Consider the following 12323-nt stretch of genomic DNA (forward strand, 5'->3'; position numbering starts at 1 on the left):
CACATACACATACACATACACATACACATACACATACACATACACATACACATACACATACATGAAAGCACTCATGAAGATTTCTCAAGTTACTTTGTTACCTGAGGGGGGAAAAATCCTTACTGAATCCAGCCTTCATTTTAACTTTTAATTGGTTGATTAGTGTTTCTCTTCAGTAGTAGTTTGCCCTAAGAATACTTCATCACTTGTTTTTTTAAAACCATTTATTTATTTATTTATTTATTTATTTATTTATTTATTATATATAAGTACACTGTAGCTGTCTTCAGACATCCCACAAGAGGGCATCAGATATCATTGCAGAGGGTTGTGAGCCACCATGTGGTTGCTGGGATTTGAACTCATGACCTCTGGAAGAGCAGTCAGTGCTCTTAACCACTGAGCCATCTCACCAGCCCACTTCATCACTTCTTAAATTACTGTCTGCCTGCTAATGTCCTAGGATCTGGTTAACTTCACTGCCTGCTTTTCTGGACCTGGGCTGTTAAGTTTTGTATTTCAGTTTAAGAGAGTTAAATATAAGGGCTGGAGAGATGGCTCAGTAGTTAAGATCACTTGCTGCTCACAGAAGACCTGGGTTCGGTTCCAGCACCCACATGGCACAGTAGAAATAGGATAAAGAATGGTTTAGTTTAATACCTTCAAATTCATTCGCCATTACTTCTTTTAGTGCCACAGTTGAACCCAGAGCCTCGCATACTAGGCAAGACCTCTGTCATTAAACTGCATCTCAGAGCTAATTACTCTTCCCATGAAGAAAACCTCAGACAACTCAGTGAAATAGTTTAGATACTTTAGAGCCTTCTTTGTCATCTATTATGAAAACCATTTGTCTTGGCTTCATTGCCAAATGACTCTCAAAATCATTAAGAGGTCAGAATTTGTCTTCACTCATTAAATGAGTTGCCTCAGCAGCCAGTTTCTGTCAGCATAATGTAATGTACAAGCTTTTTAAAAAAATCAAGTAAAAGAAGAGTCAAAGTATTTTAGATATGTCAAGGCAGTCGTACCATAGTGCAGAATGCTGACACGATGCTATTTGTGATTTTGGGTTTGTCGGAAGTGACACCGTCCTGAAAGGCTGAGATCTGTCTCAGGCACCTCTATACTTGTAAATGGGGTGGTACCATGCCCCTAGTCTGTGTCTCTACTTCATCAATTTAGAACGTAAGTGTGATGCCTTTGTAGTGTCATGATTTAAAAGGCTCAGTTGTCATACAGAAATGTGATTCTATATCTGCTTTTACCAAGGCATTCATAACTAGTATTTTTGGCAGTGGCAGTAACAATCTTATCAAATTAGATATGTTGGAATTACTTTGCTTCCTGGTGGTGGCTGTAATTACTGCGATCCAGCTGAGATGAAGTATGCTGATCTTCTGTCAGATTTCAACAGAAAACAGCATCTGCTTTACTTAGTTTTGCTCTGTTATTTTTGATCATGGAAATTCACCCAACAATGGCATTTGTGACTGCAGGACTGAATTCGACCTCTTTTAATTGACAGGCTGGAATCTTCAGTCTGTATGCTTGTGAAGAGGGTTTTGCTACTGGTGGCCGAGACGGTTGCATACGATTATGGGACACTGATTTCAAACCAATAACCAAAATTGATCTCAGGGAGACGGAGCAAGGATATAAAGGTAACATGTGCATTGGTACTTAGCTCTAAGAAGGTTACATACAATGTCAAGTTTTGTGGTTTTGTTTAAAAGAAGTAAATATAAGGGCTGGAGAGACATCTCAGCTATTCGGAGTACTCACTGCTCATGCAGAAGACCTGGATACAGTTCACACCACCCACAGGGTGCCTCACAAGTGTCTGTAATTCCAGTTCCAGGGACCTTGTGCCCTCTTCTGGCTTCTGTGGATTTTAGGTATACATGGAGTACACATACATGTGCGAGTCATATCACTTGTATTTTTTTAAAGAATTAAATGTGTGAGTTTTATATTCTACCTATGAGTATTTGCTTTGTTCTATAAAGACTTTAAGGGTTTACATCAAAATATTGAATACAAGCTCCAAAGTATCTTGAAAATGAGTAGATACCTTTTTTCCTGCTTTGCCCAAAGCTACAGTGATCCTGTAGCAAAGGCAGATGATGACATTACAGTGAAGAAGCTGAGTGGTTTCCCAGAATATGGGATTATTTTCAGTGATGAAATGAATTTCTGGACAAGGAAGTCAATAAATGCCCAGCCTCTGAAAACAAACCTGTGACCAACTGCGCACTCAGGTGGCTGGGGAAGACATCAGAGACCAGAGAGAAGAAAACACGGGCGTTTGTCCTCAGGCTGCCTTCCCTAAGCAGTGTCGTTTCCAATCAAACTTTATTTTTAAATTTAGCAGCTGATCAATGAGCTGGATGTTGTGATTCATCTTGTACCACAGGCTACCCCCTTCCTTCTGCCATTCACTATAAAAAGTGCAACGCAGCTCTTGTAGAGATTGCACTGGTTCTCTCTTACAGGAGCTGTGGATAGCTAACACCAGGCTTCCTAGAAAGTTGTAGAATTTGGTTTCCACTTTACTCCATCAATTAGGACAAGGTCTTTAAATTCTCGACAATATCATGTGGTTTTAAGCAACTTTATTCAGAAAAATATACAAATGTGTAGAAGCAAGTTAGTTTTTCTATGAGCCACATAAAAAAAGCAAGATCCTTCAACCAAACAACTCCAGACCCCCACCCTGTGAGCATTTGCAGAGAGTCAGGGTAGCCAAGGATGGAAGGAGGATGTGAAGAAGCAGATCAGACAGGAGGAGACAGAGGGGATAGCAGATCCTTACGCACTGTCCCACCCTCAGAGAAATCTTAACCTTCTGCCTAGTCCTTGCTTCAGAATGGAAGTAAAGCACATTTCAGAGGAGCAGATTTGGGCAAAACAGTGTCAGGATTGCCATGGTCTCAATGTGGATGTAAAACTACAGGAGTGAATTTATCTTCAGAAGGACTTTTGATATGAATGGATTTCCCCCCATCTTTCTGCTGTTGGGTAACAATGACTGTTGACTTCAAACTATGTTTTGTGGTTCTTTTGTGGGGTTTTGTTTTTTATTTTTAATTTTATTAAAAAGACTTTCTAAACATTCAGCCAAGAGCGTTTTCATGATCATGTTCTAATTCTATAACACCAGACTTGCTCCTCTGTGTCTCAAGTTTGAAAGTATTAATCAGGAGCAGTGAAATAGCTCAATCATAAAAAAAACCCTTGATGCCAGTCCTGGTGACCAGAGTTCAATCCCTGAAACTCACATGACAGGAAGAAAAACCTGACGCCTGTAAGTTGTCTTCTGACCCGCATATGCACTCCGCATATGCATTTATGCATGTGCATGTGTATGCACACACACAACTAACTAACTAAATGCCATTTTAAAATTAAGGGCCAACCACTTATTAGCACTTGTAAACGCTTATCCCAAGATCCCACTTAGTGTGCAGCGTGTGAAGACTTCTCTTGCTCCTCCTGTGGACGTCTAGGTCTATGACATGAATCTAGCAATTTCCAAGGTCTTCAGTTGTCAGAAATGAAGAAAGATTTTTTTCAATGAACTAAGGTAAATACTACATTTATCAAAATGATAGAGCTTTGTTATAAAAAGATACTGCTAATCAATCCTTTTACCTTTTCCTAGTTAGCTTTGAGCTAATTAAAACACTTGACTTCCAGTAAAGGCAGTAACTCCATTTTAAAATGAGTATGCATCAGCTTGCCAGATGCATCACACTTAATCAACAACAATCATCAAGGCCAGGACAGACTCCTAGGACTCTTCCTTCCCAGAAAAATGTGCCTCGCACCCTGAGGGACACCATCCACAGTCAAGGGAACTGTAGTCCTTCAGTTACACCAATAACTTCCGTGCTTTTTGTGAATAAACAGACTTTTTACGAATTGGACGTTCAACTTTTCTTTAGCAACAGTGTTACATGATTATATAAATCTGCAACTGAATTCATCCAAGGTCTTTGATTTGTTAGTTTTAAAAACTAAACAAACCAGAACTAAAAGATTGCTCTTATGATGAGTTTGGCAAGGAGACTTGATATGAACTGCCGCAAAGCTATTTACTGTCCTCGTAATGTAAATAATCATACATATCACCACAGAAATGTTCTACTCAGCTGGCTGTGTTGTATATCTGAAATCCCATCACTTGGGAGGTGGAAGGAGAAGCTTGTGACTTTGAGGCCAGACAGAGTTCCATGTCAAGACCTTGTCTTAAGAAAAAGGGGAAATGGGGGGTGTGGAATGGGGAAAGGGGATAACATCTGAAATGTAAACAAATAAAATATCAAATAAAAAAAGAAAAAGGGAGAAATGAAATGTTTTATTCAAGGTATTACTGTGCCATATCCCACTCAACACATGAACCCAAAATCCTAAACCTCTCAGAGATGCGTGTTTCAGAGCCACTGTGTTTCAGGGAATATGAATTCCGGAGTTTTCAAGATGGGAGAGAGATTGGACAGTGGTGAGAGCAACTCTGTCATCTTAAGGAGATAGAAGAACACAGGCTTGTGAACGTCAAGATAATTTCAGACTTAGGGCCCTAACTCATCTCATGACAAATATAACAGCACGTGTTGCATCCAACTTTTTAAAGCAAATTGATGATCTGGATGAAACAATGGAGCTTAAAATGATTATTAAGGTTGGCAAGAAAAGGTAAAAATAGTTCTTAAAATGTGTCAACCAAAACGAATATGTTTACCTAATTGGTATAGAGTATAAAAGGAATACAGCAATTATTCACCCAATACAAGGTGTATTATTTATCCATTGAATAAACATTTATTAAGCATCTGTAGAGATGTGTGCCGAAGGACTAGAAAAGCAGTTCTGAGAAGCATGCTTGAGTCATTTTACATTTTTCTGAGAATTACAAACACATATATTAAATAGCTGTTTCTCTAATGAACTATGAAGTGTGAATTGGAAGAGATCTGCATCAGGAAAATCACAGAGCTGGAGCTGGGGCTGGGGCTGGGGCTGGGCTCTGCAGGACACAAGGTTTGTTGTCCCGTTCCTGGTCTGGAGCATCGTTGAGCACATGGATTCAACCGTTGCTTTATCACCTGTGTCCAGCAGCTTTAAAAATTGTTCCTGTTTATACAAGCCAGGTCACAATTCTTTTTTCAAAACCTTCCAATGATTCCCCATTTTTCTGAAACAAGCAAAGTCCTCATGATGGCCTCAGAGCACCTGCTTCTTCCTCTGCCTTGCCCAGGCTGCCTCACACTTTTTCCTCTGTCTGCAATGTCTCTTCTCAACTTGAGCCCTTCCCCCACTGAATCCTGCATTGACTGACCTTGTCTGAAACTTCATCCTTCTTCCAGCCCCTGGGCAATCCTGATGCCTCTTTCTAGATGTGCTACTGCTTTGCACCTTTTAGCATACTGCACACTTACCCATGTACAATGTTCATGGCCTTGTTTATGTCAACTGGGTATCTTTTTTTCCCCTGATGCCTCTGGAGAGCTTACAATAGTGCCTTCCTATGTGCTGGAGACCTGGAAACAGGTCAGACAGTGGGTATCACATTCAGATTGGAATGTAGTAAAACCAAAAGCCAACCCAACTTAAGGAGAAACACATAGTTAGGTTCCTTCATGTCAACTTTGCGAGTTTACCCTTGGCCCACAAGGACTTGGATAGAAGATCCTGCCCTGGCCCGTGGGGATTCGACAAGACCTTAGGGAAGGGAGCGAAAGAATGAAGGGACAAGAGACACAAAGAATGAGAGCAAGTCTGGATGGAGTTCTGATCAAGCTCTGAAACTTTAATTTCGGGTGCAGGTTATAAAGACAGCAAACCAGGAAGTTTGGGTGAGGTCATTGTTAGGGCTATCTCACTATTGGATCCTTATTGCCCTAGACCATCCCACTGTCATAACCGGCTCCCAGGAAAGTTCCTGGGGCCTGAGACCTGTGAATGTCCTTTCTTAACCTTGTACTGACTAGGCTTTCTAGAACAGCAGGTAACTTCCTAGGTTCTCTTAGGACAGCAGGTAGTTTCCTGGGTTTGGCTCCTGGCAAGATCTGAGTATGGGTTTAGGGAAATGAGTACTGTGCTTTCGTTACCCATCTACAGGGTGCTTTTGTGTGACCTAGATAGAAACTGTAGCTACAAGCTCTTTGAGGGTTGGTCTTCTGCAGCTTTTGTTTCTTGTGCTACCAGAGCCCATACTTTGTCTTCTCTGGACCCTTACAGCCTTTTAGTTTTCTCCAGTCTCCGCAGTCTTCTCTCTCTTGCTGTTTCTCTGCTCCCACCACCCTCTGCCATCTTGCCCTGGCAGCTCTTGAAGTGTTGAGTGGCTTTTTCAGCTGACTTCTGCTCACTGGTTGACGCTTCTGCAGCTCAGCCTGCTGATGCTCATCACCTGTTCGTGCTGCTGCTCCCCAGCCTCTGCTGCTGCCGTCTCTCTGCTGTCTTTGCTGCTCCTTTCTTTGTGTTACAGTTCAGCCCAAACTACTGGAAGCTGTAGTTTTCTAGTCTTCCAAATGTGGAGAGAGAAACCTTTATTGACCCTAGTGTTGGACACCAGAGGAGACAGCACAGTAGACTGTCATGCAGTTGATGGATGAGCGAGCCTGAGCAATCTGCTTTTCTAGACAAAAGAGGAGTGTTTGGGACCAATTGTAGCCTTGCCTTTTCAACACTATTTATAGCCATAGAGGTCCCTGTTTGGACCAATCATAGCCTTGCAGAAAATCTGATATAATTTTTCAAGCATTGCTGGCTGGAACTGCATCTTCAGAAGCCTGGGCAGCCAGCTGTGGTGGTTGTGTAGTTTCTCAGGCATCAGTAGTATGTTCAAGGTGGCTAGTGCTGTATACTAATGGATAGTTCAGCTGTGCATTTGAGTAATAGTCTTTTTGCTTAAGACAGTCAGGGCAATGGGGTAATCCAATTGCTGTCAATTAGTGAGTGAAATTGTTTCTAATGTCTTTTATTTTTACGGGAAAGCAAACACAGAAGTGATTACAATACCTATTTAAAGAACTGACCATTATCACTAATTGTGACTTTAAGAAGATTTCAGGAGAACCTAGCACCTGTCCATTTGCATCCTCCTTGTCTGTCTCCCTCAAATGTCTACTGCATTAGTTTCTTTCCTACTACTGTGATAAAATCCTATAACCAAGGGAACTTAAGTAGAAGAGTTTATCTAGGCTTACAGTTCCCGTGGTTTAGTTCATAATGGCAGAGCAAAAGCATGGTTGCAGAAATAGTAAGCTGAGGGCTCACATCTTGAGTCACAAACAGTAAACAGAGAGGGCAAACTACAAACAGTACGAATCTTTAAAAACTGTTCCCAGTGCCACGCCCCTCAAGCCTCTCCAAACAGTGCCACCAAATAGGGACCAAGTATCCAAATGCACAAGACTATGGACAACATCTGATTCAAAACGATACCCCAACTTGGAGCATTTTTTTGTATCCAAACAGAGAGTGGGCAGGTGGGACAGAAGGCCTGGATTCTTCACTGTTATTCATTTTTTACTATTTTTATTCCTCAGAACACCCTAGGAATCATATAGCATAGCATTTCTCAAATTGGATTGATTTCATTTTCCAGAAGATATTTGGCACTGTCTAGAGACATTTTTTATTGTAAAAACTTCACAAGTTTTATGGGAAGTTGTGTATGGAGATCAAGGATGCCACCAAATGTACTATACTGGCCAGGACAGTACCTGCAATGAAGAGTTTCTGGTGCCAAACGTTGCAGTGAAGAAGTCCAAGTGAAATAGTCAAAGACCAGCTCTCAAATCTGAGTACCTATGTTTTCAAAAGAAATGTAACCAAGGCATCCCGTTCTCCAGGGCCCTGGGAGGCCACCATTTTCCTCCCCTCCCTTTGGCATCTGACATACTCTAGCTGATTTCATATGTTAGTAATTGTAAGTAGTGCTGCAGTAAACACAGTATGAAATATTTCTTAAGTATGTTGATTTCATGTCCTTTGAATAATCTGAAGTATGATGGTAGATCTGCTTTTAGTTTTATAAGAACCTCCTAAATGTTCTTCATAACAGCTGTATTAATCCACATTGCCAGCAACAGTGAGTAACAGTTCCCTTTTCTCATGAACATTTGTTATTTATTTTCTGTGATAACTGTCCTAAGTTGGCATATCACTATAGTTCCCACTTGCCTTGCCCCAGTACCTAATTGTACTGAACATTTTTATTCATTTGTTGGGCATTGTATTCTTTTGAAAAGTAGCCATTCAGATCATTTGCCCATAGTTTTGGTTTTATAGTTCCTTATATATTCAGAATATTAACTGTCTGTCAGATACGTAGTTGGCAAAGACTTTCTCCCGTTTTCTTTCATTGTCTTTTTGCTAACTTGGTGTTTCCTTTGCCATACAGGATGTTTTAGTTTTAAGTTTTAGTTTTAGTGTTTAATCTCATCTGTAAGTTTTCTTTTCTTTTGTACTTTCAGGTCTTATATTTAGGTCTTTGATCCACTTTGAGTTGATTTTTGTTTTAGAGTGAAAGACAGTGATCAAATCTGTGAACAAACCAAATATTCAGTTTCCAAGACTGTTTATTGAAGAGACTGTCCTTTCTCCATGCAATGTATGATCCTTGTGGTGGTTTGAATATGCTTGGCCCAGGGAGTGGCACTGTTAGGAGGTGTAGCTTTGTTGGAATAGGTGTGGCTTTGTTGGGAGAAGTGTGTCACTGTGGGGCTGGGCTTTGGGGCTCCTATGCTCAGGCTCCATTCAGTGTGGAAGGAGACCTTCCTCCTAGCTGCCTGGAAGACAGCTTTCTCTTGGTTGCCATAGAAACAAGATATAGACCTCTCAGCTCCTCCCTCACCATGCCTGCCTGGACACGGCCATGCTTCCAACCATGATGATAATGGACTGAACCTCTGAACCTGTAAGCCAAACTCAATTAAATGTTGTCTTTATAAGAGTTGCCTTGGCCATGGTGTCTCTTCACAGCAATGGAAACTCTGACTCAGACAAGACCTATTTCAAGATACAGTTCACTCTGCTAGTTTTTTTCTGGTATCTTTTTAGTTTCATTCATCTGCTTGTTTTCATGTAAATATTTTGCCATGGCAGCTCTGTAATATGTCTTGAAATCAGATTTTATGTGCTTTTATGCTTTGTCTGTTTTTCTTTTTTCTTTTTATTTTTCCTTTTTAATAGAATGGAATACCTCAGGCCCTGGCTAGAGAAATGATATTCTTGATTTGCTCCAAAGATTAGAGCATTACATAGTTCTGTCATGTTTTTTAAGAGTTAAGCCAACTGGACCTATCAATCAACTGGCCAGGAGTTCACCCATAGGATATCTAAATCACCAAAGCCATGCTAGGGAGATGGGAGGAATAATTATCCCTTTAATGAGATAATATATTTACTCTTCCCAGAAAGCCTTCTTCCATGTAATCACATGCAGAGCCTCCTCTTATGACTTACTCCTGTACTTCTGAGTTCTAACTCAGGAAAGCATAATGCTTTCTTATCCTTCTCTTTTTCTTTTGAATACTGGCCAAAATCCTACCTATACTTCCCAGGGCACTCTGGGCTTTTTCACTGTGTGAAGCTAAGCATCCCTTTTGGCCATGCAGCTGCTTGTCGACTTCCATTGCTGACCTTCCTTCTTTCCTCCTCATTCAAAAGGCCTGACTGGGCCTCCTTTGTCATCTCCTCCTTCCTAGTAACTGCTGAGGGCGAGCCGTCTCTGTTACTTGTCTCTCTAATAAAATTATGCTCACACTTCCTGTTTCTAAACTCTTATGAAAGAGTCCGAGAACCCAATAAAGGGAACCTTGAATTCTCTAGTAACATATGAGTTATCTACGTTTGTCATTTATGACTTTTTTACTTAGCTCTTCTTTCTGGCTTCGTGCCGGGCTTGTGTCCAGGAATCTGAAAAGAGAATGAAAAGCAACAGACACACAAACAGAAAAGCCAGGATCTGGTGGGGTTTGCTTCTGCTACCACTACATCAGGGAGCGTTAGAATCTTTATTACATACAGCACAAGGAAAGGACTAGCCAGTCACTCTAGGCAGCAGGCTAACCTGGGAGGAGGAAGCTGTAGTTGCTAGTCTTTGTACACACTGGTCAATCCTCCATAAACACTCATACTCAAACACTCAAGACTCTGGAAGAAAGCTTTGCTATTTGAGCCTGGACCATGTGGGTAATGGTGTTTCCTAAGGTCTCAGGGTCTAAGGCTCAGCGCTGTCAGCAGGAATCTTTACTGCCCACCCACAGTGCTTGCTTGTTGGATTAAAAAAAAATAAAATGCAAGCTTTTTGCCTTGACTCACTAGGCCTTGGGCTTTCTAGTGTACTGGGGTGGAGTTTTCAACCTCAGCTAAAGAAACATTATTTACTGTCAACTAGAGAATACTCTAGCTGGGCCTGGGAGGCAATGTTTTTCAGCCTTGGTGCCCAACCCACCTCCCACTGCCCATGTCCAGCTCCACACCCACTGAGAGGACTGTCTGGGTGGATTCCAGTTATCCATATATTTTAGCTACTTCATGAAGATTCTAACGCACAGAAAGGCTGGGAAGGTTGCCCTGTGTTGTGCCATGTCTTTAGGCCTCAGACAGAGTTTAAACCACGCCCCTCCCTGCTGCCAGTTTGCCTTTCTCCAGCCAGATAACTGTGACAAAGGACATTTTAGCTCAGTGATAATTTTCTCTGTGCTAAACCACCATTTTGCCTTCTAAGAGTTCACAATGCTAGCACATTAGAATAATAAAAGAATCAGCTGAGAGGCAAGGAGTAGCCGCCCACCAAGGGGAGAAGGGAGTGGCAGTATCTTCAGAGGTCCTATATGACTTCCCATGGGGCTAGAGTCTGACCCACACACAGGAAATTGTTCATATTGAGACATAAACTTTAAAGAACACCCTACAATGCACAGACTTGCTGGTTAGAATAACACTTGGTATTGAGCAGTTAAGTTCTCAGATGTTAGGCCCGGGGTTGGTGTTGAAGCCACACAGTGCTGTGAAGTGGGACTGCGGGTGTCCTCTTCACTTACGGCTGTGGTAACTGAAGATTGGAAAGGTTAAATAGCTGGTGGTGTCCCTAACTAGAGCAAATTAAGCAATCTCTTTAGCAATAAGACATATGTCAGCATTTATGGCCAACTCCCCTCGAACTGTCCTTGGGACTATAGCTGAGAGCATTGGGAGGATCTCCGTTTCCCAGAAGGAATAGGAAAACAAAGGCAAATTAAGAATTTGATTTTTGCCTTAGAAAAATGTTCAGTTTGGATGGATATTTGCTCTCTACTGCCATCTGCTGTCCATATGTACCAAGCAGGCCAGCACTCTACCTTTCTCATCATAGTGCACGGGGGGGGGGGGGGGGGCGCCCCAAAACCCAAATTGACACCCCACCACACTGTCGAAAATACCCGCAGTATGCATCTCAAAGAAGAAGAGCATTTCTGTGGCAGCTTTCCCTGCTTTTCACTTTGCTACTAGCAGGTACTACATTACTCCAAATAGTAGCAGAGTAAAGATAAAGAAGCAAATACAGCTTAATTGCGGATGCAATGACTGCCTTGGCCAGTCCAGCAAGGACTCTGATTACAGTCCTGTTCTCTGTCCTTATGCCAAGCCTGGATGGACAGGAGAATAAAAGTACTGCTGGCCTTGTCGGGGAAGTGTCACACTGCAGGGCCTCTCAGAACCTCCTGGGAGAGGCTACAAGGCTCTGTGCAGCTCATGGGCAGAGGAGCAATTTGGCTTAAAACATGGGCTTGACTAAGAAGCTTAAGTACAACTCTCCCACTGATGTGTCTTTGGGAAGTAATTTCTATTTAAAATGGTTATCTCAGAAAAGAAAGTGACTCAGTGTCATTAAGGGCCCTTAGACACGACAAAAGAGAATTTATCTGTCTGAAGAACAGAAATGTCTGTGGGGTACCTGAGTTGGTCTCTGAGAGGAAATGCTCACAGCTCATTAAGTTCACTATAAGTGACGAAAGTGTACTTTTCCATTTTCTCTTCGCCCCTTCTGTCTCTCCTCTTCCCCCTCCCTTTTTTCTATTTCCTCTCCCTTTTCCCACCATGTTCACCTAGACACACAGCCTTGTCAATCACCCTCCTTACTTTACTAAGTGTTTTTTCCCTGCTAAACTATTTACTTCACCAGAAGCATTTTTCAAGGAAATCTATTAAAAAACAGATTGTGAAACACAGGCTGGTGTGGGGGGGGGGGGGGCGGAATTGGTGGGGGTGTGCTGGTGGGGGTGTGTGTGTGTGTGTGTGTGTGTATGTGCTGGTGTGTGTGTGTGTCT

The 12323-nt window shown here is 41.8% G+C and overlaps 1 protein-coding gene across 1 annotated transcript in view; it reads left to right on the forward strand.

The window, feature by feature from the left end:
• The window catches only part of Eml6 (EMAP like 6), a 254969-nt gene that overhangs the window by 131807 nt on the left and 110839 nt on the right, over positions 1-12323 (forward strand). The window contains exon 6 of the mRNA XM_028778693.1: positions 1529-1664. Within this exon, the coding sequence (XP_028634526.1) occupies positions 1529-1664 (136 nt within the window). The remainder of the gene's footprint in view (positions 1-1528; positions 1665-12323) is intronic.

This window comes from Grammomys surdaster, unplaced genomic scaffold, assembly GCF_004785775.1.
Source record: "Grammomys surdaster isolate TR1022 unplaced genomic scaffold, NIH_TR_1.0 67, whole genome shotgun sequence".
In the NCBI taxonomy this organism is placed as follows: Eukaryota; Metazoa; Chordata; class Mammalia; order Rodentia; family Muridae; genus Grammomys; species Grammomys surdaster.